This window comes from Parasteatoda tepidariorum, chromosome 2 (assembly GCF_043381705.1).
Source record: "Parasteatoda tepidariorum isolate YZ-2023 chromosome 2, CAS_Ptep_4.0, whole genome shotgun sequence".
NCBI lineage: Eukaryota > Metazoa > Arthropoda > Arachnida > Araneae > Theridiidae > Parasteatoda > Parasteatoda tepidariorum.
In genome coordinates this window covers 68,486,832-68,509,835 of record NC_092205.1, presented here as the reverse complement: position 1 = coordinate 68,509,835, position 23,004 = coordinate 68,486,832, and the positions used below count along the sequence as shown (strand labels likewise).

Below are 23,004 nucleotides of genomic sequence, written 5' to 3'. Positions count from 1 at the left end.
TTATTTTTATACTTTCTTATGTTTGCTAAAGTGATAGTCAAAGGTGTTATGTAATCGCCACCATTAATATATTTAGAACACTTGTCAAAAGTGACATCAAAAATCGTTTTCATGCCGACGCAAACGGAAAATCTGCTCCTGCACCCCAAATCCCAAGGTCAATAAACTTATGATGGACCCCATTGGACTGTAGCTATAGCCAGATCTTTAAAGTCAAAATAAGACATTACTTTAAAATATAAAGAGTCCAGTTAGAGAACTGTATATCATAGAAAGTTTAACTGAAATTGATAACCGTCACTACGAAATTTTATGATATTGTTTTAGAGATGAGATTATTTAACCAGAATAATCTTATTGTCGTCGCAGCTTATCTTAAGTAGCTTTTTTTAATTTTCACTGCATATGTAAACGTATGATAAATAATTTTATTTTCTTCTTCTCATTAAGTTAAGAAGAAACCTTAAGAATAAAAAAAAAATCTAATCGTGAATTAAATTAAGATTAAAAATCAGTATATACTTTACAAAGTTAAAAATCTGTATATATTTTTAAATTTTGTGAATAGCCTATTTTTTTTTCCTCATGGTATGACTGAAAAATGAAAAGCTGTCAAAATTGAGCTCTTTTCAACATTGTCTTTTTGAGTCAAGAGCATCAAAGGAAGAAAAATGGTAGGAAATGACATTGCCGACGCGTGCTTGCGGCAATTTCCTTCGAAAATGGCAGATGAAAAAAAAAATAAAAAAAGAAGAAGATTAAAGCTGTTAAAACAAAAATATTCTACAGAACTTTCTTCAATCTAGATAGAATTTCTGAAAGGCAAACTGTTTAAAGCAATTTCATTCTGCTTGACAGTTTATCAAAAGAAAAATTCAAGAAAGTTTGAACTTTTCGGCTTTTTTCGTTTTTTTTTTCAGGAATAATTCTTGATTCGCTTGCACCTCAAAAATTATAATATGACTATCAAAATAATTTCATTAAATACCTCACTTTTTTATAATGAAAAATAAATTTTTAGCCATATTGCCAGTTTTCCTTAATTTAATATCCGTTAAAAAATAGTGTTGCGTGTTTTTCGTTTTATTTTCGCATATTTTTCTTCTTTTTAATAGCAGTCATTCCATCATCTAGCAAAACAAAAATATTAACGTTAAAATAGAGGAAAGTCAAATTTCAAACTAGAACATTTAATATTTTACTTAAAAAAAATCAATATTTGCTTCTCCAAGTAATTTTAAACTTTTCAAATGTTTTCATTGGAAATTTAACTAAATTTAAATAATCACACAACTTAATATAGTAGTCATAAGATCTACCTTCGAGTGATGTAAAATATGCAGATATCGTTTGGAGATTAACATAAATCATTTTGATAAGTATTGGTATAGAAATGATTTTTTTTTATTTAAATGACGTAATTGTTTCGTTAATTTAATAAATTGGTTAGACTAAGTTTAAAAAACCACATTTCTGCTTATGCGAATTACTATTGCAGCTTAAGTATGAGGATGTATAAGTAAATGCAACTATATAAATTGTAAAAAGTTATTTGAAAGATGAAGTGCAGTTTTTATGATAACAGATTATAATATAAGTTAAGATTTCAACTTGAGCTTAAAAGATGCTAGAAAAATAATATTCATGTTATTAATATATTCACTGGTGTTATTTAACATAAGTATAATTTTTAGTTACAGATCAGTTTTTATTAAATTTCAAAAATAAATAAAAATTCCTAAGTATTATAAGTTTTGTTTGTATTAATAGTTAATGCCTGGTACAGAGATATGCTTATTAGAAACTAAGTAAAATTAATAGAAGGTCGTTCCATTCACGTAAAATCAATTTATTTATTTTTGTATGATTTAAAAGAAATATGCAGAAGAAAGAAAATAAGGAATGTCTATGAGCGTGTTATAAAATATTATCGTTAAATAATAAAGGTTTTATGGAAAAGATTTCTCCTCATAAAATTTAGCATTAAATATTCTATTGCTTCTTTTAAGGTATTAAAGAAGAAAAATAATTTTTAAATATATTTGTGTACATTTATGAAGATTTTTAAAGCTGTATAATAATCATCAAGATATGTGAACAAAATAAAAGAATTACAATATCTGCAATGTTTAAAAATGCTAACTAACATTTAACCACAAATAACAATGTTTTTCTACGATAAATTCGATTTCCTCCCTCCCCTCTTTAAAAAATGTTCTGATGAAGGCAAATATGTTTTAAAAACTGTGCGACAAAAATATTTTAAAATTTTAATGTAATTTAAAAATTTAAAAATGCAGTTATTACGATTTCATAACATAGATGACTAAGTTATACTATCTGCAAATAAGATTAAATTGATATTTATTTCGCAGATAAACTTAAACTAAAGTACTAAATTTGACTATTTCTCCAAAAAAAGTAAATAAATGAATAAATAAAAAATATCATTATTATAATATCACGTACAGATTTAAGCATATGAGCAAGTTATAAAACCTATAAACACGATAAATGTCTATGTTCAAGTTGAACCTATGAATAAGTTTTAACGTCTAATATTCCGTTCCCTCTTTCTCTTCGTATGCCTGTTAAGGCAGAGGGGCGCAATTGCTCTTACTTTCCAGTGACGCCATCTATGACCAAGAATTCGACTTCCGTCACACTCATACGTCACACCCGGTTATAGGACGAACCCATTCATACATCCATTCATTCATCCACAGATCGTAATTTTGACCTGATTCAGAGAACGATTAATCTCCAATTCAGTATCCCCAAAGGTTCTGATTTGTTATGCGAACACGGAGGACTTAGCGACTCGACAGATTTAATGTGCATCAGTAGCCATTTACTTCACAGGGAGTCTTCGGTCGACGGGGTTCGAGCACACGAACTCTTGGGCCCAGCGCCCTACCGACCAGGCTATCACGGCCCTCAATATTCCGTTATGATGTCTATGAACAACAATGTTTCAACAAAAGAAAAAAAAATATTTTTTAAGTCCTTCTAATAAGCACTATGTTCCGGTAAGCAATTGAAGATAAAATTTAAAGCTACTTATTAAATGCATGAAAAAGGAACATATAGGAATTAGTCAATCCACTATTTTCATATTAATAATAATTTAAATTGTTTTTTTTTTCTTTCAAAAATCTGATCGGTAAAAAAAACGAATTCAAGCAAATTATTTTAAAATAACATATTTTAACGAAACCGCATAATAAGGCATTTTCAGAATTCCTTTACCTTAGGATATAAACCAATAACAAGACATTTTTTAAAAATTTTAACGACTGAAATCTCCTTTTTTTTCTGCTTTTGCAGTAAAACCCCTGGATGTCCGGATAACAAGTATCCAGAGGCCTTTCTCAGCAGGACGAAAAATTCAACTATTCTGTGAGAGCTCAGGTGCCCGCCCCAGGGCCCAACTAACCTGGTGGTTGGACAATAAACGTATTCAAGCGGGGAAGGAAACGTTTTCGGATAATCTTACTTCCACATCACTCAACTTTCTACCGAAAGCTGAAGACAATGGGAAAATTCTATCCTGCAGGGCTCAGAACCCTTCATTGTCTAACAGTGCGATTGAAGACGGATGGACATTGACTGTTTATTGTAAGTACCTTTTTTTCTTCCATTTTATACTTGTTAGAATGCTTTATTTGCCAAAATAATCTTACAGAAATAGTTAGAGAAATGTGATTAAATTTTGTTGAAATCTTATGAGAAAATGACTGATGTTCCTTTTTTGGTAGCGTTTAAAATGCAAATGAATAAGTATGTTATGCTACATTGCATAGTATTTCTTTTCGTCATTGTAGCACATATTTAAATAATATTTTTTTCCTTTTTGTAAAAGTCGAATTTTTGCAATATTTTTCGTTGTTATTTTTTACTTTTAGAATTTTTAATGCGATGTTGATCTATTTTTTAAAAAAAATAAACGAAGATCGTAATTTAATAATTTCAAAATACTTTAAGTTAGAATTGTTGCATATTTATTAAACAATATGCAAAACTTACTTTTTATGGAACGCAATAGGTCGAATTTTATTAGACAATGATCAAATTCCAATAGCATTACTCACTGCTTTTGGCAGTACTTAAATCAATGCTTTTATATAAGATAGTATAAATGCATCTGGTACTAAACAATCTTTTAAGTATGCTACAAAAATAGTTTGAACTCACTTAAATTATTTTACAGAAATTTTCTCTCAAAAGAATCAGCTGCAGTGAAGCTTTTATCAATTAATAAAAGTAATGACTGACGCATTTCAAATAAGAAATTCATATGATGCTTACTTCAAACAGAAAAATAGTTTATTTTTATGCACCATGAAATAAACCATTTGATTAAATGAATCAAACATGAGTTACCAACGTCTCAGCGTCAATTAAAGAAAAGTGTATAATATTATTTTAACATACTGAACACAGTTCATCACCGCCAGCACAACCATCAGTTAGACAAAAACATTTGAAATAATACGGCAGTTAAAAGTACGGGTATTTTTGAATACCGATCAAAAATTGATAGATCAATACGAAGGAACATTTAGTAAAGATTAAAAGAGTCTCAAGGAAAATTCCAACTCCATTTTCGAATTTTTGTTAAAACGGTAGAAGTGGCAAAGTAGAGCACTTAATGCCGGATAATTTCTGTCCTCATAATGAAACCATGTAATTGGAGATCGAAATGAGAGGGAAATTTGCTACCTTCCGTATCTCTATATTATTTCAAGGGAAGAAAATTGATGCCGAGAATTTACAGTCAAAAATCTTAAAATATGGTATTTAACTGTGCTGTTTTAATGGAAAATATGTAAAAAGGGATCCTTATACGTATGATTGCTAATTCATCACTGGTTATTTCATCACATTTTGGAATAGCAGTTTTATTTACTATATAAATTGATTTCTTTTAAGTTCTTCATTTTTCCTGCTGAATATCAATTTTTCCATTTTTTTCCCCTCGCTGTTGCTCACCGGCTCCTATAACTGTCACTCTGTATCTATAAGTCTTTTCAGATTTCTCCGAGACATGAGCTTAAAACGACAATTGTAATCTTCTATCGAAGAAGTATTAAATATTTGTGGAAAATTCTAATTTGTATTTTATAACAAACGAAACTTTTAAAATTCGATTATATTGCTTTTACAGTGAAACATATGAAAAATTTGTTCATTTCATGGATAATAAGACAAAGAAATTTAGATTAAAATACTACTTGGTTGTGGAACATTAGAAGCATAGTTTTTAAGATAGTTTGATATATCTGGGAAAAGGTAAAAACAAAAGTATGCTTATTGGCCGGAGAATATGTCATTACGTAACTGGTTTCGTTTCTTTATAAGGGGAGAAATAGCACAACGGAATTTGTATCCCAGAAACTATACCCGTTGCAAGTTGAGAAATGACCATTGCTGTATAGGATTTAAGTAATCATCTGCGACTGCATGTAATTCCATTTTATTTCGTTATCAAATTATACAAATATGCTTTCAAAACAATATAAGAGCTTTTCAAAAATATGTCAGTCCGAAATTTAATTCCTGCCATCTTTTACGAAATTATTAATAAGAAATGGTTATAGTTTCATAGTCTTATTTGAATTCCAGACTTGGTGATCTATTTCAGTAACGAAGGAGAACATTCGTTCTTGAAAAAGAAACATCTATATGACGTTGCATTGGATTTAATTGGACCACTAAAAATGGCGCGCCTTATGCTGACATTCTCTTAACAAATCAAGTAAGAGATGAAGAATTTTTACTTTTGTTTCGCTGTCTAAGAAAATCGTCTGCAAGAAGCAATACTTATTATTCTTTCATCAGTTTCTTTAAATGAGAACAGAAAGACGCATTTTTGCCATTATTTTTCGTTATCATTTTCATTAATTATCATTACTCGTTAGTTGATTATTGTTGTTAATAAGGAAGCAGGCAAAAAGGAGGCTCTGCAGCATGTTTTCAAGACTTAACGATGTTGAAATACGTTTGTGCTGGGAGTTTGACATTCATTCGGCACTTATATGCAAACAGGCTTTCTCGATTGGATAATGGTTTTTTCTTAACTTGCAACAGTGTATAGCACTGTCTTTACAGTGAAAAAAACTTCAGTTGACGCTACAATACGGCAAAATACTAGAAAAATCCCTCCAAAAAGCAAAGCTATAATTATTAAACTTTTTTCCTTGGATATCCAAGTAAACGGTCAGAAAGTTATTACTATGTACCAATGTAAAAAAATGTCTTCATCTTGAGTACTGTACCCAACGTTAAAAGAATAAACATAATTTGAATCTTTAAAATTCTTACTGAAGCAATTGTTTACAATATTCACCAGCTGCAGCGTAAATGTATTCCAACAAATAAGTCGAATGTATTCAATACAAGCGATTTTTTAGAATGTAATTTTTTTTCAATTTGGCAACGTTCTAGATATTGTACATGCGAATTCCTGATTTTTTTTGTAAAGCATATATAATTCTTCACAAGCTTCTTAGAAATTATTTTTTGAACTTTGCCAAAGAGTTGAGTTTGTCATATTGTTAATTTTATCACCGTAGGTGTAATGTTTAAATGAAATCAAGCAGCTTAAAAAAGTGAATTGATTTTTTTTAAAATTAGATGAACAAGCTTTCTTTTTATTCAAAATTTTTAATTTACTTTTCGACTCCATAGCATGTTTAAAATCATTTCTTGTATACATTTTGGTGGCTCAGAGAATAGAGCGTTCGCCTGCCTATGAGGTGAACCGAGTTCGAATTGTAGCAATGGCTGGTGGATACGAATTCCAAATCAAACACAGTGCTGGCGTAAAAGTACCCTCTGTGGTAAACGGATAGGTTGGATTTCCCTTGTTGTCGGGCTAACGATGGGAGGTTTTCGTGGTTTTACTCTTCCTATATCGCAAATACAGATTAGTTCCATCAAAAATTCGTTCACTAATTTCTACCAATACTTGATCCAGAACTTCTCTTGTCTTCTGGATTGGGTTCAAAATTACAAGGCTACGGAGTTGAACATTAGCAGTCTTAAACCCCAAATTGGGTCGGTTATTCAACGACTGTTATAAAATAAAATATCAGATACTCAAATACAAGATACACATGATTTTCAAAGATGCAGTACTACTGTGAAATCTATGCTATTTCAAAATTTATACGCATTTTTCGTACACTTCGATATCGATAAATTAATGAAAAAATTAAACAGATCTGCTACAAAATAACTTCAGATTTTCCCGAACACTACTGATTTAAATTGTTGTAAACTTTACCAGAAGTGCATTCTTACCGTTTTAAAAACTTTACAAGAATTAAATTGAATTTGATAATTTTTTAATTTTGCAAAAATGTAAATCACAGTTTATACATATTAGAAAATTGGAATTTAAATTAATTTTTAATCTAGTAAAGTCTTGTCAAAAATGATTCAATGGAGCAAAAATATTGTGCCACTAATCTCTACGCTCCATAAACTTTAAATTTTCCTCCATTGCGAATTCTAATCTTGGATTTATCAGAACATAGAACTCATCTGAACAGTCACATGACCCGCCTCAGAAGGAGGCATCCGGGAAGACTGAAAACCATCGTTGGAGAACCCTCGAATCGTACGGTGGACCCGGCGGAGCATGGACACAAGGTTTCATGGCCCCGAGTCACGCCCGACAAAAGCAACACTGTCGTTCGACGAACAGAGCTTGTTCCTCGAACAGTCACATGACGCCTTTCTTTCTACGTCAGAATCACCAAGAGAGAGAGCACACGTGACAGAGGGGAGTCTGATGTTAAGGACAGACAAAATAAGGGGAAATATGAGAGCTTGTCCCCGACGTCTCAGGCTTGTCCCTTCGGCCTCCGAAGGGACAAGCCCGGAAGGGATTTTCCAAGTTTTAGTATTCCTTTTCTCATTATGTTCTTAAAAACACTCGGGTCAGTTTGGATTACCCAATTGGTACCATTTAGGGATTTTATGGGAAAGCAGATTTCAAATTTGCCGTATACCATTTCGTTATTTTGGTCGCTTAGCTTCTGCTTTAGCTCTTCTTCTTCCATTTTATTCTCAACGTTAAGGAGTATGACTCTTGGAAATTTCTTTATCGGCAATGAGCACTTCAGTTTGACCCTGGTCTACGATTTCCTCGTGGACTTTCTTCACGTCTTTCTTGGAAACCATTCGAACTACAATCCCGCCTTCCTTGATTGGTCTTATGTTTCTGACGCCAATAGCAAGCGCTGCTGGATCAATGTACTCTTTTAGAGTTTTTTCAGTCTCTTCAGAGGTGCCCGGGACAACCGGACGAACAACCAGCACGTGGTTCGGAGCCACACTAAAGCTTCCAATATTGTTTGCCAAATTGCGGTCAGTTAAAAGCAAGACATCGTGTATAAGAATGCACAATGTCGTTTTAGGAGTGTCGTAAATATTCCCATATATCACAAACTCGCTGAAATTCAGCATCAATGAATACGATGTCGATTCCATCCCAGTGGACAACTAATGGACGTCATTTCCACATCATTGATGACTACGTTTAAAAAGCAGCTACGTTAAAAGCTACGTTAAAATGCAGTTCTCAAACTCGTAGACAGATGGCAGCACTACACGACAACACCGACTCATTCCATAATTCGCTTTGACACGGCAAATATACTTTTCTTGGTCACAATTATCTTCAAATCCTTTGACGTCACTTGTGCAGACATATACCGTAAACCACGCTTGTGATTCTGTTATGAAAACTTTCTAAACTGCTTTTTTAGAGAAAAAGTCTGTAGTGTTTCTTCTGGTAATTCAGTAACCAGAAATTTCATGACATGATTTTTCTTTTTATCAGTGAACCTCAAAACTTCTTAAGTCCACTGGAAAAAATATGAATCTTTCCTTAGACATCTGTAGATTCGCTTTACCGCAGCAACACTTGTACAAACTTGTCTATTATATTACGACAATTAAAAAACCTAATTAATGTAATTTTGGATAAATATTTCTTATATTTTTAGAAATAGATTCAAGCATTTTATTGCATACTTATAAAAAAAACGATAGAATATTTATTACATTGATAAGGAATAGTAATATAATAAATCATATAAAGCTTTTTACCCGTCAAACTTTTATGTATTTCAAGATTTTTACAACACAGCAAAATGCATTCAGAACCAAATTTATTTCAGACGCACTTTCAGATAAATAAAATAGATGAATAAGATTTGATCTAAAATTTTTGCAGTTGTGCCAGAGTTGAAGCTTTTTCTTGGAGCGAATATTCAAGCAGACGCCATAAAGGAAGGGACGGACGTCTTTTTCGAATGCAACGTCAAAGCCAATCCATGGGTGAATGAAGTGAAATGGCGTTTCGAGGGATACCCCCTTTACGGGAATACAACTGCTGGCATCATTGTGTCCAACCATTCCTTAGTTCTTCAAAGAGTTCGAAAAGAACATAGAGGAAGTTATCAATGCATAGCTGTCAATACAGAAGGAGAAGGAAGGAGTGATGAAGTTATGCTGAAAGTAAAATGTAAGTAATATTGATTTATGTCAAGCTTAAATGCAGGAAAATTCTTTCATACTGATATGTTTCATAAAAGTGCATTTATCTTTTCATGCAATACAGATGCTGGGAAGAAATAGTTTAAATTAAATTTCTTATTTTATACATTGTCCCCCATTTATGTCCTACATTCAGACATATCACTCTTGTTTATGTCTCTTGCAAGAATTATAAACAATCACATAATTATTTTCTCCTGCTCTAAACTCCAGAAAAACTTGTGTTTCTTCCTACGAAGAAGTGTGGTGATTAATATTTTCTATTAAATTAAATTATCTCAAGAAAGACTAAATCAATCTATATTACAAAACATCTATGCCATGAAATACCACGAAACATCAATGCCTATAAACAATCTATATCATAAAACAAAGTGAGTCTCTTGGAGTTGAATAATATTCTATTTAGGAGTTTCTTGAAGTAAAACATTTGCTACCCTTCCTGCAATTTAATCAAAAGAAACAATTGAATGAAAGGTTCAATAAAATTTAGAGTAATTGTTAATGCTAGTTTAATTAGAGACTTCTGAATGTCGTTATAATTTTTTTTAATATTTTGTACTGAATTCGTTATATTGCTCAACCGGTTACAACAGATTTCTTTTATGCCCTCCAAGTGGCACATTAAAGTTTTTTTTTCTTCTGAAATTTGAGGTTCAACACAATCCTAAATACTCACTCCCTTGGCGAATTGAATTTCCGAGAGAAACAATGAATTATATTTCGTTCTATTATGCTCCCCAAAACCATTTTTGTTAAAAAAAAATTTAATTATGGGTTTGTTGATGTTAATAGCTTCGAATAATCTTAGATGGTGTAAGATCATATCTAAAAATCATTTAACATTTAGAAAGCTGATAACGTGAGACGGGAAGAAGAAACTCACTCTTTCCAGAAAAATCCCGAAACAGACCTCAGTCAAAGCCAAGTGTTTTCTGTCATTTGGGGCAAAGAGCATAGGCTTTATTATATATATATATAATACAAAAATTTAATACTTTTGTATTAATAAAAGCATTAAAACTTCATTCGTTTTCATAAAATATCTTTGGTAAAGGATAAGGGTAGAAATTCTATTTTGGGACTTCAAGGCTAAAAACATGCCAATGAATAATAATTAGATTTATACTTCGAAGGAGAAGTTATTTTAAGATCCTTCACTTCCATATAAGGAAAGATTAAACGATTTGCTATGAGTAATAAATAATTTTGATGAGGCGTAAGAATACAGAAAAAGGCAATAATGACTGGCCTCTTCACAACTTTTAATCATCCCATATAACGCAGGAGCAATGTTTTTGCGCGTGCTTTTTGTTGTTTATCATGCTTAAATAAAATCCGTCAGCTTAGACGGGATATGTGTCTCCCCCCATCTCCAGATTGGAGGGGGCTGAGATGTATGATTTCACCATCGCTACTAAATAAAAACGATTATACACAGCATGGACTCATTAATCATGCTGCTTTGATTACTAAGTAACTAAAAAATATCGGTGGGGATCCACCGGTATTACAAGCCGCACAGGATTGTGGCTTCGCGGATGAAACTATAATATTGCGAACTAGGCCTAACGTGACTGCTACTTCGTCGAGAAATGAGTTTTTCACCCCCTTGGATTGAAGAAAAAACTTCATTGGACTCCTGAGATTAAAAAGTTGTCGATTGTGAATCGCACTTCCCATCCTAGACACCCGGAAGAAATCGCCTAACTCCGTTCTGAAGGATTCCTTCATCAAAAATCTGTTCCTTATCGCTACTGGAATGCTGATGCCTGGAGACAGACCGTTCTCTTTTGTCTGAGTCTTGAAAGAAAGTGTGACTGTTTTAAGTGCCCAAGAATCACAATTGAAGTGTGCGATTTATGCGGGTTTGTGCTTTATTGAAAGTCCTAATCCAGAAAATGATACTTAAATTTAAATTTTTAAAATGAACTTCTTTAAAAAAAGTTTTGGGGCAAACTGAACATACAACGAACTTTTTTTATGCTCGTTCCTCAATCTGTCACAAATTTTTCGAGAGCGTTTAGTAATAATATATTTGTAATGTGCAAAACCGTACTAAATTCTAGACACATAACCTAGTTTGAATGGCTATGTCTTAAATTGTAACTAAAAGTATATATACTGCACATTTAACAGTTATTCATTTATTATTTACAGTCCAAATCACTAGCACAAAAGTTCAAATGGATTTTAACTCATATCATCTCTTAGAATCTAATATATTTTTGAGCTTTCTAACTTAAAACAAAATGAAAATGCTGTGTAATGCAGTTGGGGAAATAGATGTAATGCATTGATGAAAAAAAAAGTTTTGATTTTTTTTATTTAGTTCTAAAGAATATTTTTAGTTTGAATTCATCGGATGAGATAAAACTGGCAAATATGAGGAGAAAAAATACCGAAATAATTGTTTTCAAAATTCAATTGAAATTTATTCTAGCCAATACGGAAAATGAAGAAAAAAAAGCTTTTTTTAGTTTCATAAATTTCTTTTCCAACTGGAAAGATTGTATCTGATAAAAGGAGGAATTCTTTATTCTACAATGAAAGCAAGAATAGACTATATTGCAGGTGCCAACGCCAGGTCATGCATGAATTTCAAATAACTCTCTGTTATGGACATAAAAATGATTTCCTACATTCTGATTCAAAAAGGAATTCTTCGCAGTTATTGCAACTATGACATGTTGTTCACAACATTCAGTCACTGAAAATCATTTTTTCTTGATGTTTATTCAGTGTATTGGTTATAAAAGTTTCATGCCCAAAAAATGTGTTATTTTATGACAGTTGTAACATTTTTATATGTTCTCCAGTGAAAGAAATCTTTATATGTATTTAAAAATGCGCATTTTCTAGCAAAAATTTTAAATTGATTATATCAAAATTATGACATTTTCTATTAATTTTTCTCAGAATGCATTGTTTTTATAAAATTAAAAATATAAATATTAATTTTCAAATCTAAAAATATATATATATAAAATAAAAAAAGGATTAAGATTCTCGGAGTTTATGAATTTAAATATTTGCCCAAAAATGTTAAAGAATTTACATTTTGTAAAAATAACAAGATTTTTTAAAATATTTTTGTGTTTATGAATCATTTAAAAAGTACCAAATTTATTTCAGCAGCAAAATCCTACATAGTAGATTTATGGATAATTCCAGTTTCATATTGTCTGGAAAGAAACAGACATTCTTTATTTTACTATGAAATCAAGAGTTGCCTAATGTAGGGGCCAATTTTTATGGCCCGTTATGGTCATAAACGTTATAGTCATAAATATTATTTTTACATCCTGTAACATAACGAAATTTTCTGAAGCTCCTGCAACTTTGACATATTGTTGTCCAGGAGTTCCCTTGTTTTCTGGATAGGGTTCAAAATTACAAGGCAATGGAGTTGAACATCAGTAGTCGTAAACCCATAATTTGGTCGGCTGTTCAACGACAGTTATAAAATAAATTAAAATATAGTAGTTACGAATCGTATGTTTAGCAAAATGAAAAAAAAAAGAAAATTATTGTCAAAAAAACTTTTGAAGGTTCATTTAAATTGCTGTGCAATGTGATATTACATAAAACCTTTAATGATACAGGGTATTCTGTAATTACCGCCCTCATATTATGGGCACATTTGGAGCCAATTTTGCTTTAAACTTAAAAAACGAAAATACTGTAAATTCTCTCAAATCTCTATTGAGTATAGTAAGATTAAGAGAACTGATTGTGTGATTGAGTGAAAAAACAGGAGCTCAAAGTTGTGTTACGACCTCATTTTTTTAAATTCATTTTTGACAAAGATTTTAGAAATATGTATTATCAACGTTTAATTATGGGCGCACTTGTAAAGATTTGCTCTTAAAGTTAAAAAAAAAAAGTAAAGCTCCATAAAACTAAAAAAACTGTTTTTAATTTTAAAAATAACTTTTAACACGTCTAATACTAGTATAATTTTGTATTCTACCACTTTGATAACTAAGCCAATAATATAAAAGAATCTATATTTCATGAAATTATAAAGCTTTTCTCTTTCGTGTTCGAATTGTTGGTAACGTTACTAAACTATTTCAACTGAAAATAGGAACATAATATTCTAGAGTAAAATAAACATTCCGAAAAATAATTCAATTTACATAAAATCGATATATTATTTTCGCTGGAATCCAAGCATTACTATAAACAGCCAGAGAAATTCAGCTATATAAAATTTGGTTTTAATATTGGAAATTTACTATTACGATGAACTTCATAGAGAGTTATTGAAATCTAGTTATATATTTTGAAGGTATTATTGATTCACGTTTTCATGAAATATACACATAGTTTGAATGAAGTTTTCAAAATAATATTTCCTGTTATAATTTTAACAGAAATATTTTATCGGATTCTAGCTTTCTTCTAATGGATTATATTGGAAGTAAATTGCTAAATGGCCTTAAGTAATATGAGAGTAAATTATAGCAACAAACGTCTTTTAAAAATGCCAACCAAATATTTCAAGACAGCAATTTTTTAGATTTTTGTAATATAGATAAAATCATCGTTTTGAGATGTACAATGTGCTCGGTGCCTTTGATCTAATGACCGGATCTTCACCTACCAGGACTTATTCTTAATAATTCGAGATGGTGATATCATATACTCCAATTGATCTGTGCAGACGATGTTTTAAGTTACGAAATAAGACACAAAAAGGCACTTTCTCTGACTTATGAATTAGGGTTTCTGACTCTTAAAATATTGGGGTTAGGCACAATCTGGGAAATATGGTCCCAATAGTTCAGTCAGAGAGCGGTCTAATGCTTACACCACTTAATGTTAGTTTTGCTCCTTCGTATTTCGTCACATCTCAAGAACTTTCTAAGGGATTTGAAAAAAGTTCTGTACTCCTTGTCCAAAGGTAATTCCTTGGGGAAAACAACTTCATATAAATTTATATTTATCAATATAAATTACTACTTTTTATTTTTTATTTCATAAAAGTTGAAAAATTTTTGAATTGTACGTATACAATTTTTTGCATCATTTTAAAGAATGTAATTTTAAATGACAAACTACGTAATTTGAGAGAAATTCGGATAGGATTATGAGAAATCTAATTTTAAAAATATGTTTTTCTTTACGACTTAAGACTTACTCAAATCAGGGCTTTATGAAACAAATCATTAAACAATTTTTAAATCCCAGAAAAAACATTACAGCAGAAAATTGGGCCAAATGCTGAACCATATTATAGATAGAATAATATTTCGGTACAAATTTACTGAATCAATAATAAGGTGCAAAACTTTATTTCCCTTCAAGTTTAACCATAGTAATCAAGTTTAAGAAGCACACTTATAAAATTCAACGTAATGCCATATTAATATTTAAGAAAATTCGACCAATATAATGGTTCTAATTTGAATGAAAAGTTATTTCTTCATGCATATAATATACTTTAAAACAGAAAAGCTGTGTATGTAATCTATAGAAAGAACTCCACTTGCCATTCACCTGGACCAGTGACGGTGACTATGAGGTTGACGAAACTACAAATGGTTACAAGAGTTGATATTTGACAAGTTGAAGTGATAAAGGGAGTTAGGGGAGAAAAAATCTTCTCTCTGTGAAATGCGCATTTTTTTTTCCATAGCATGACCTTAGGATGACCTTAGACGTTCTGGCAAGGGGATTTTTTTCCGTAAATAAACTGTACATATTAAATAAAAGAACAGTGTACAAGATTAAATAAAAACACTGAACCAGAAAAGTCTTAAAACCTGTCATTCATTTCAGATGCTCCCGTTTGCCGGCATGCAGGAGTGACCGTACATGGGGTGGCTCGTTACGAAGCTTTGAATGTCAGCTGCGAAGTTGAAGCAGACCCACCGCAAGTCAAATTCAAGTGGTCCCTTAACAACACTGTTGAGAACGTTGATATACCACCTCAATCAACAAATATGACCGTCAGCACGATAACCTACACGCCACGAACTATGCTAGGTTACGGGGCACTGTTATGCTGGGCCCAAAACAGCATTGGCCATCAAAAAGATCCATGCCTTATTAGAATTATTCCAGCAGGTAACTGATTTAGTAATCACTATTAAATTTAGATTTTTTTTATTAGGAGCAGTAATTAACTATATTTTCATCCCACTGGCCGGTAGTATTATCAACAAGAATAAAAGTAACTAGTACATTTAAAAAATACTTGAAATAAATCTTATTGCACGTTTTAGTTTTATTTTTAAACGTGTTTGGTAATATGAAAAGAAAATAATAAGAAACTGATACCGTTTATGTGTAAAAAGAAAACAGTAAAAGATTTTTTTTATTGGATTTAAATTATATCTAAGTGGGCAGCGGTACATGGATTTCATCAGTGAAAAAATATGATATTTTTCTGTAAATAAAGAATGTAAGTAATTTTTTACACTTATATGATTTCCTGTTTTCTAACGACAAAACTACGGTAGTTATTGGTAATTAAAGAGTCTTTCATGTAAAATAATGTGATGAATTTATTAGTCTAATCAGAAAGATAATCCATCGAATCCATATTTTGCGTAATGCCTGATATAGGAAGTTTTTGATCTTGAAAAAATAGAAAACTATGGAAGCCTTCCATTTAAGAGACAGTTCAATTACAATCAAAATTTCCACTTACAAACTTTTCAAATTTTAGAATCTTATTTTGGAGCGCCCCATTATATGCTATGAGGGTCATGTTTTATGACAAAATGCAGGATTGTTCTATGTGACTGGCACCCATTAACCAGAAACTGAAAGTGTGAAGCCGCCAATGTGGCTTGAATCTTGGTCTTGTAGATTAAAAACGTAGTGCATTTAACCACTATATCATCATGGTTCAATAAAAGCTCTATACCTCTGCAATTTCAGCTTGTTTTCATTAAAAAAAATAACAAAACTCTTCTTTGCATTTTCCATAATAATCGGTAAAGATATAACATGATAAGTAATAAAAAATAATTTACAATTATCCTAGTTCCATGGTTGTTTGAAGAAGAATTTGTAATTCATAACTGAAGTATTAAAAATAGCTACTCTGTTCACATAATTTCTAATCCTTATGCATTGCGATAATAAGTTATCGATCTTCTTGTAGCAATTCATATCGTTTTACTTAATTACTTTTACGATTGCAATGACTGAGACTCTTTTTTCATATAAATGAACTTTTTCTTCATAAAGAAATATTTTCCCGAAAGTTAAAAAAGGAAAGAAGAATATTTTAAATTAAAGTTGTTTTCAAACCTTACGAGAATTAATTCAAATTTTATTCCGTGAATAAGTTGGATAACCCATGTTGTATAAAATTGTTGTTAACCCATGTGGTATTAAGGTGTATAACCCACACGGGTCTTAAAGCTTGCAAATATACTCAGCTAAACAAAAAGAAATCTAAATCATATTGAGTTTTTTATACAGGAATCAACACAATAAATTACATTGTTTTTCCTTCACTCATCTATAATACTATACTCTTGATATTTATAAAACCGAAATGGTTTAAAAGATTGATCACTCACTTCCTGTTTAGGTATTTCAGACGCTGGCTAGTTCAGAAAGTAAAACTTATACTTTGTTTCTTATTCATTACTATTTGTTGAAGTTTTTATCTCGGAAATTTGCTGCAATTTAAACAATGAACAACAAAACGTAACAAAATAGCTAATCTTTTAATCCTGAAGAAATTTTATATAATCCTTGGGTTCAATTAAGATTGAAAGAATGTTCAAGTAATATAATATGGTCCAAAAATCTCGATAAGGCTCCAACATTCAACCGATTTTGAGTGAATAAGGGTTTTCAATTTAAACGTGGAAATGAATCATCTTTATGCATTATTGAAGTTTTAGCAAACATTTTCAGCTAATAGAGATCGAATCCCACGTGGTGTTTAACTTAATCATATATTTCCTGTGGATACATGTTAAAGCAAAAAAATTAAAATTACTAAAATATTCTTATTTGCCTTCACAGTGGCATAAACCTCTGTATTGATCTCCAACATTTAGCCGTATGCTTGCAAAAAAATTCGTTTCCAAATATTGCTCTTTATAAACTTGCTTGTTTTTAAAAGCAAATACGTCTAATTCCACAAGACTTAATTAAATAATTGCACTGCTAAAAGAAAGTACTTGAATAATGGTCGTTACTTCGAAATTTCTTGGATCGCTTAAACTTAGTATGTTTACCAAAGTTGCGTCCTGCTGTTATGAATTTCCATCAAAAATTAGCTATCAAATTGTGTTAACGCGAACTCTGAAGAAGAACAACGAACTGTTAAAACATGAGATATAATTTAATTTCGTTAATCTTTGACTTATTTTCTTTTCTAAGTTAAGTATTATTTTGTGTTCAAGACAGTAATAAATTAGCGATGCCCGTCTTTGTGAGCGCTAGTTCTGTAGCGTGGGCGTTCTGAGAAGTAATTTTTTTAAACAATGCCTAAATTTATATCCAGTATCAATTTAATACAAACATAATATATTTGTAAAGATAAAACTATTTGATTTTCGTCAACGGTAAATGCAAGTCATAACATAAGATCTCAAGTCCATTTTGTTTTCTCGATGTGTGATAATGTTTTCTTTTTACACTATTGGTTAACTCTCCATTCAGTATCCTTATTTGATCTTATTTTGTGTGCAAGACAATAACAGATCTATGATGTCCTTCACAGTGCGGACTAGTTTTGTAAGTTTTGCTCTCTGTGAAGTATTTTTTAAACAATGCATTGGTTTATATCCACTAAAGATTTAATACAAACGCAATATATTTGTAAAAATGTGTTTTTAAACTATTTAATTTTCGTTTACGGTAAATAAATATTACCATGAACTGAAGATCTCAGAGCTATTTTGTTCTCTTGATATTTGATAGCTTTTTGTCTTTATAACACTATTGCTTTACTCATTTTCATTTGGTATTACTTTTTTCTGTAACACAATAATAAATCTGAGATGCCCATCACCGTGTAAGATGGCTCTGTAACTTGAGAGCTCTTTAAAACTTGACTTGTAACTTGAGTGCTCTCTTTTATAAAACAGTGCATCTATTTATATTCAGTACGAATTTAATACAAGCTACAAGCATAATTTACTGTGAAAAATAAAACTACTTGGGTTTCTTTTACTGTAAATAAATGTAACCAGATAACATCTCAAGGCCATGAGTGATAGTGTTTTCCTTTTTACACTATTATTCAACTCTCCTTATTTGATCTGTAAGACAATTATAAATCTGCAGTGTGCACTAGTTCTGAAGCTTTGACGCTCTGTGAAGCATTTTTTTTTAATCAATGCATCTATTTATATCGAGTAAGAATTTAACACAAACATAATACATTTGCAAAAAATTTGTTTTTAAACTATATAATTTTCGTTTACTGTAAATAAATGTTACCACACAAGATCTTAAGGGTATGTTATTTTCTCGATATGTGATAATAGCTGTTTTCCTTTTTACATTATTGCTTAACTCTTCATTCAATATCCTCATTTTCTTATTAGGACCACCAGAGTCTGTAAAGAGTTGCGTGGTATCAAATCAGTCAGTTTCCTTTTTACTCGTCGAATGCGAAGCTGGTTACGACGGTGGAATGAAACAATCTTTTCATCTAGAAGTATATAACTCCGCTGTAGAACACCTTCAGGCAAACGAGTCTCAACAGGATATGCCAGTATTTCAAGTTGGCAACTTGCCAGCTGCTACATCTTTTATTCTAGTCCTCTATGCATCTAACGCCAAAGGAAGAAGTAATTCTGTAGCCCTTATGACAAACACATTAATGCCAGCAGAGAGAAGAACAGATAAGGAAACCACAAATGGTAACTTCATTTTCCTGAAAGTTTGCTTTTTAAGATGATTCACCTGTGGCAATATCATTTATGAGCTGATGCAAAATAAAGTGACGAATTTCCCTTGGTTATTTAAGAATGCATTGTATAGATATTTAATGGAATTTGATTATTATTTAAGAGTATTAGTTTTCGCCGTTTGCACCGAAGGAAAAAACAAACGTTCAAATGTGTTTTCTTATATGAAGAATATATATTTAATTCAAGTCAATTATGAATCATAATGAAAAATAATGTTAAAATTTTGCTGGTCTGTAAGAGGGGTTTAAAAATAAAAATCCAGGTGTTGAGAATTCTTGGCAATTTAATCCATATTTCCTTGTTGCTCTATGCAGAACACGTTATGAATAGAAGGAAGAATCATGCAGGAAAATATTCCTTTTAGGTGCTGTAACTCAAAGCTGTAGCTTTCATTAAAAACTGTAGATTAAAAAATATATTTATTGATAAGTCTGAATTAGTTATGAAAATTTTCATCATGGTTTAGAGAAGTATTAATAGCATTTAAGATAGTCTCTTTAGCCATTGGACTTAACACGTTTTGGATTAATAGATGTTAGATATTTTTTGCAAAGCAGCATATCTAAATCATGTGTGATGGGAATGTTGCTCAAAATGCTGCCCATCAGTAGCATTTTGTTACTAAACAAAGTAGTGATAAATGCGCAATAAGTGTACAAAAACAGAAGACATTTTTACTTTCTACAAATAATTTTCATGATGATTCTTTTTTTATTTATTTAATTTTTTACCCGCCACTAAACTGTAATACTGCAAATATATTCTTAAAAAGGGATGAAGAAATTGACACTATCATGTAATCTATTCATTTTTTTCAGATCCAAAGGAAGAAGTTACCAACATTAGTCCAATTTTAGCAGTTCTTATTGGAATTGTCGCAGTTCTCGTCATCTTGGCTATTGTAATTATCATTATCATGCGAAGACAGGGAACCGATCCAGAGAAACGTAAGTACAGTGTATCCATCATTAATGTTGGAAATTATGATAAGTATGAGTCACAAAATGTGTAACAGAATTTCAGGAAAATCGGGTTGTGACTTATTAAAATGTTAGTAATTTTACAAATCAGAAAATTTAGTTCCTGAAACTACCACTAGATGGTGCATTTCCTTACAACTTGACTTTGCAGATGACCTAGTTTAAATCTTTGTATAATATTATAATATTATTTTTATTATTTTGTTTTAATTTACCATCTAAGTAAAGTTAAATAAATGAGTGTTTAATTATTTTTATTTGTAAATGGATTAGTTAAGAGAAAAACTTAATAACATTTACTACAGGTGTGTCAAAAATCTTATATAATAGAAATGTTTATTAAAAATTTCCACCACTTGTGAAAAAAAAAGTTTCTCTTTACTCTCAAAGCGAAACATTTTATTAAAATTAATGTTAAACCATTGCTTTGAATTTTAATAAACAATTGAAATAAAAACTTTTATTTTTGAGTAACTTAATTATTTAAAGTTGGAAGATTATATAAAATCAAATATCGATGTTTTTGTAAAAGAAATCAAGATAATATTGCATTCATCTGTATCTTTAGGCTTTATGATATAGACTGAAACTCTTTGAACTGGTAAATACAAAGCATGTCTGAAACAATAGTACTTTTTTTGTTCTACCGCCATCGCAACGATAGAGCCGCAGTTTCGGACAAAACGCGCATGCGTCTCCCGACTATCCACTTACGCCATTTTGGCTGGATTGTGCTGAGCTTTCGCGTGTTTATATGGTGTTAATGTCAAAATGTCAAAGACCATTGCTGATCCCAATGTATTACCTCACAAAAATTGAAAGTATTTTTGAGGTATCAAGGTTGATTTGAGGTTTATTCGAAGCAGATTTCAAAAACAACCTTAAAAGATCAACCTCGTGTACAATCAAGGTGTGTGAAGTTGTTTCATTTACACTAGAGGTTGTTTTGAGATTGATGAAAATCTACTTTAGAGCAACCATCTTAGGGAGGTTGTTTTTGAGATGTATTTATTATTTTTGTTACACTTCAAGCAAATACGTATATTTGAGGTGTGAATAATAAATTACTATCTAAAATAAAACTACTTTTGAGTTATATATGAGGTTGATTTTGTGAGGTATAAATGAGGCTGAAATTGAAGTTTATGAATGAGGTAATTTTTAGTGCAAAACATAATTTCCTTTTCTGAATCATATATATTTTTTTTACAACTGTTAACCTCAAAAACACCTTATTTTCTTGTAAGGACTCTGTAATACGGTTTCTTGAAGCCGAGATGTTTCATTATCTGAAATTTGAGAGAACCCATCTGAAATTTGAAATTGAAGAGATTAATGGTAAAAATATAATGAGTGATGTAATGATCAAAAGCTAGGTTTGACAATTCACGAATATCATGCCAAAGCAGGGATTGGGTAACCTTCTGTTGCCAATGATTGTTCGGTTAAAAAAGAGGAATGGGTAAATGATCGCAGAAAGAATGCTCTGCGATGAGTTTCCCTAAATTTAAAAAAACTGCTTTGCGTCTCACAAATCGACAACGAAGCAAAGAATGGTAATCAGAATTTGCTGCTTCCGCTGGCAGCAAATTCTTTTCTTTAAAGAAGGAAAAACAAGTTGATTTCTAGTTAGGATAAATGCCTGAGCGATGTGGGTAAATATTCTGAAAAATTGTTTCCGATGTGATCAGTTGGCAAAAACTGTTTGCTTGCGCCTCAAATCATATACTGTGAACGCATATACTGTATGATATAATATATCTTATAGTCAAATATAATTAGTGTAGTTTCCCGTTTTACAAAAAAATAAATAATTTTTGATAATTTTTTTTTGTTTATTATTCATAAAGTTACAAATATTCTTTGAAAATATACTAAAACAAACTATTTAATTTAAACAAATAAGTATATTTCACTTTAGGACATTTAGAGTTAAAAAAATTTCTTTTGATCATTTCTTTTTTAAACATATGTAATGAAACTCTTACATATGTTGGAATTTTTGAGTTTGAAATTTTTGGGAAAAACAAAAGTTGATTATTTATGTTTTGATGAAAATGTTAAAATTTTAACTTACGATGTTTGGATTTTTATTTTCAGGACCTCCAACTCAAGAAAATATTATAAAGTAAGTAAAGTTTTTCTGATATTTAATATTATATTAAGTATACAGTTATTATAATATTTCATATTATATTAATTTTCAAAACTAAATGTCTGAATTTGTTTTTAATTACAAGACAATTTTATTTTCTAGATGTGACATGCCGCTCAAAAAGGATACTGATGAAATTCCTGATTCTACCGTTGAAAGTCCAGATGTTATTCCTAATACAAATGAATCACAAGGTTTGTATGTTTTATAAATGAATTAAAGGATAATTAAACTAACCTCAAGACCAGGGAAAGTAGAAAGAAGCACTTCTCCAGATCCGAGAGTATACTTATGCACCCCTAGCAACAATTTCATCTTGACTCCAGTTTGGCTCAAAATTGGGTCAATATTGGTTCTATATGAACATGCACCGAGTGATCGAGATTGGGATGTCTCGATT

General features: G+C 30.8%; 1 protein-coding gene across 5 annotated transcripts in view; it reads left to right on the top strand.

The window, feature by feature from the left end:
- The window catches only part of LOC107437455 (nephrin), a 421,258-nt gene that overhangs the window by 383,980 nt on the left and 14,274 nt on the right, over positions 1 to 23,004 (top strand). For all 5 annotated transcript variants that reach the window (XM_071177693.1, XM_071177694.1, XM_043057060.2 and 2 more), the window contains 7 exons: positions 3,328 to 3,618; positions 9,248 to 9,538; positions 15,358 to 15,645; positions 19,101 to 19,418; positions 20,288 to 20,416; positions 22,550 to 22,577; positions 22,707 to 22,798. In XM_071177693.1, the coding sequence (XP_071033794.1) occupies positions 3,328 to 3,618; positions 9,248 to 9,538; positions 15,358 to 15,645; positions 19,101 to 19,418; positions 20,288 to 20,416; positions 22,550 to 22,577; positions 22,707 to 22,798 (1,437 nt within the window). The remainder of the gene's footprint in view (positions 1 to 3,327; positions 3,619 to 9,247; positions 9,539 to 15,357; positions 15,646 to 19,100; positions 19,419 to 20,287; positions 20,417 to 22,549; positions 22,578 to 22,706; positions 22,799 to 23,004) is intronic.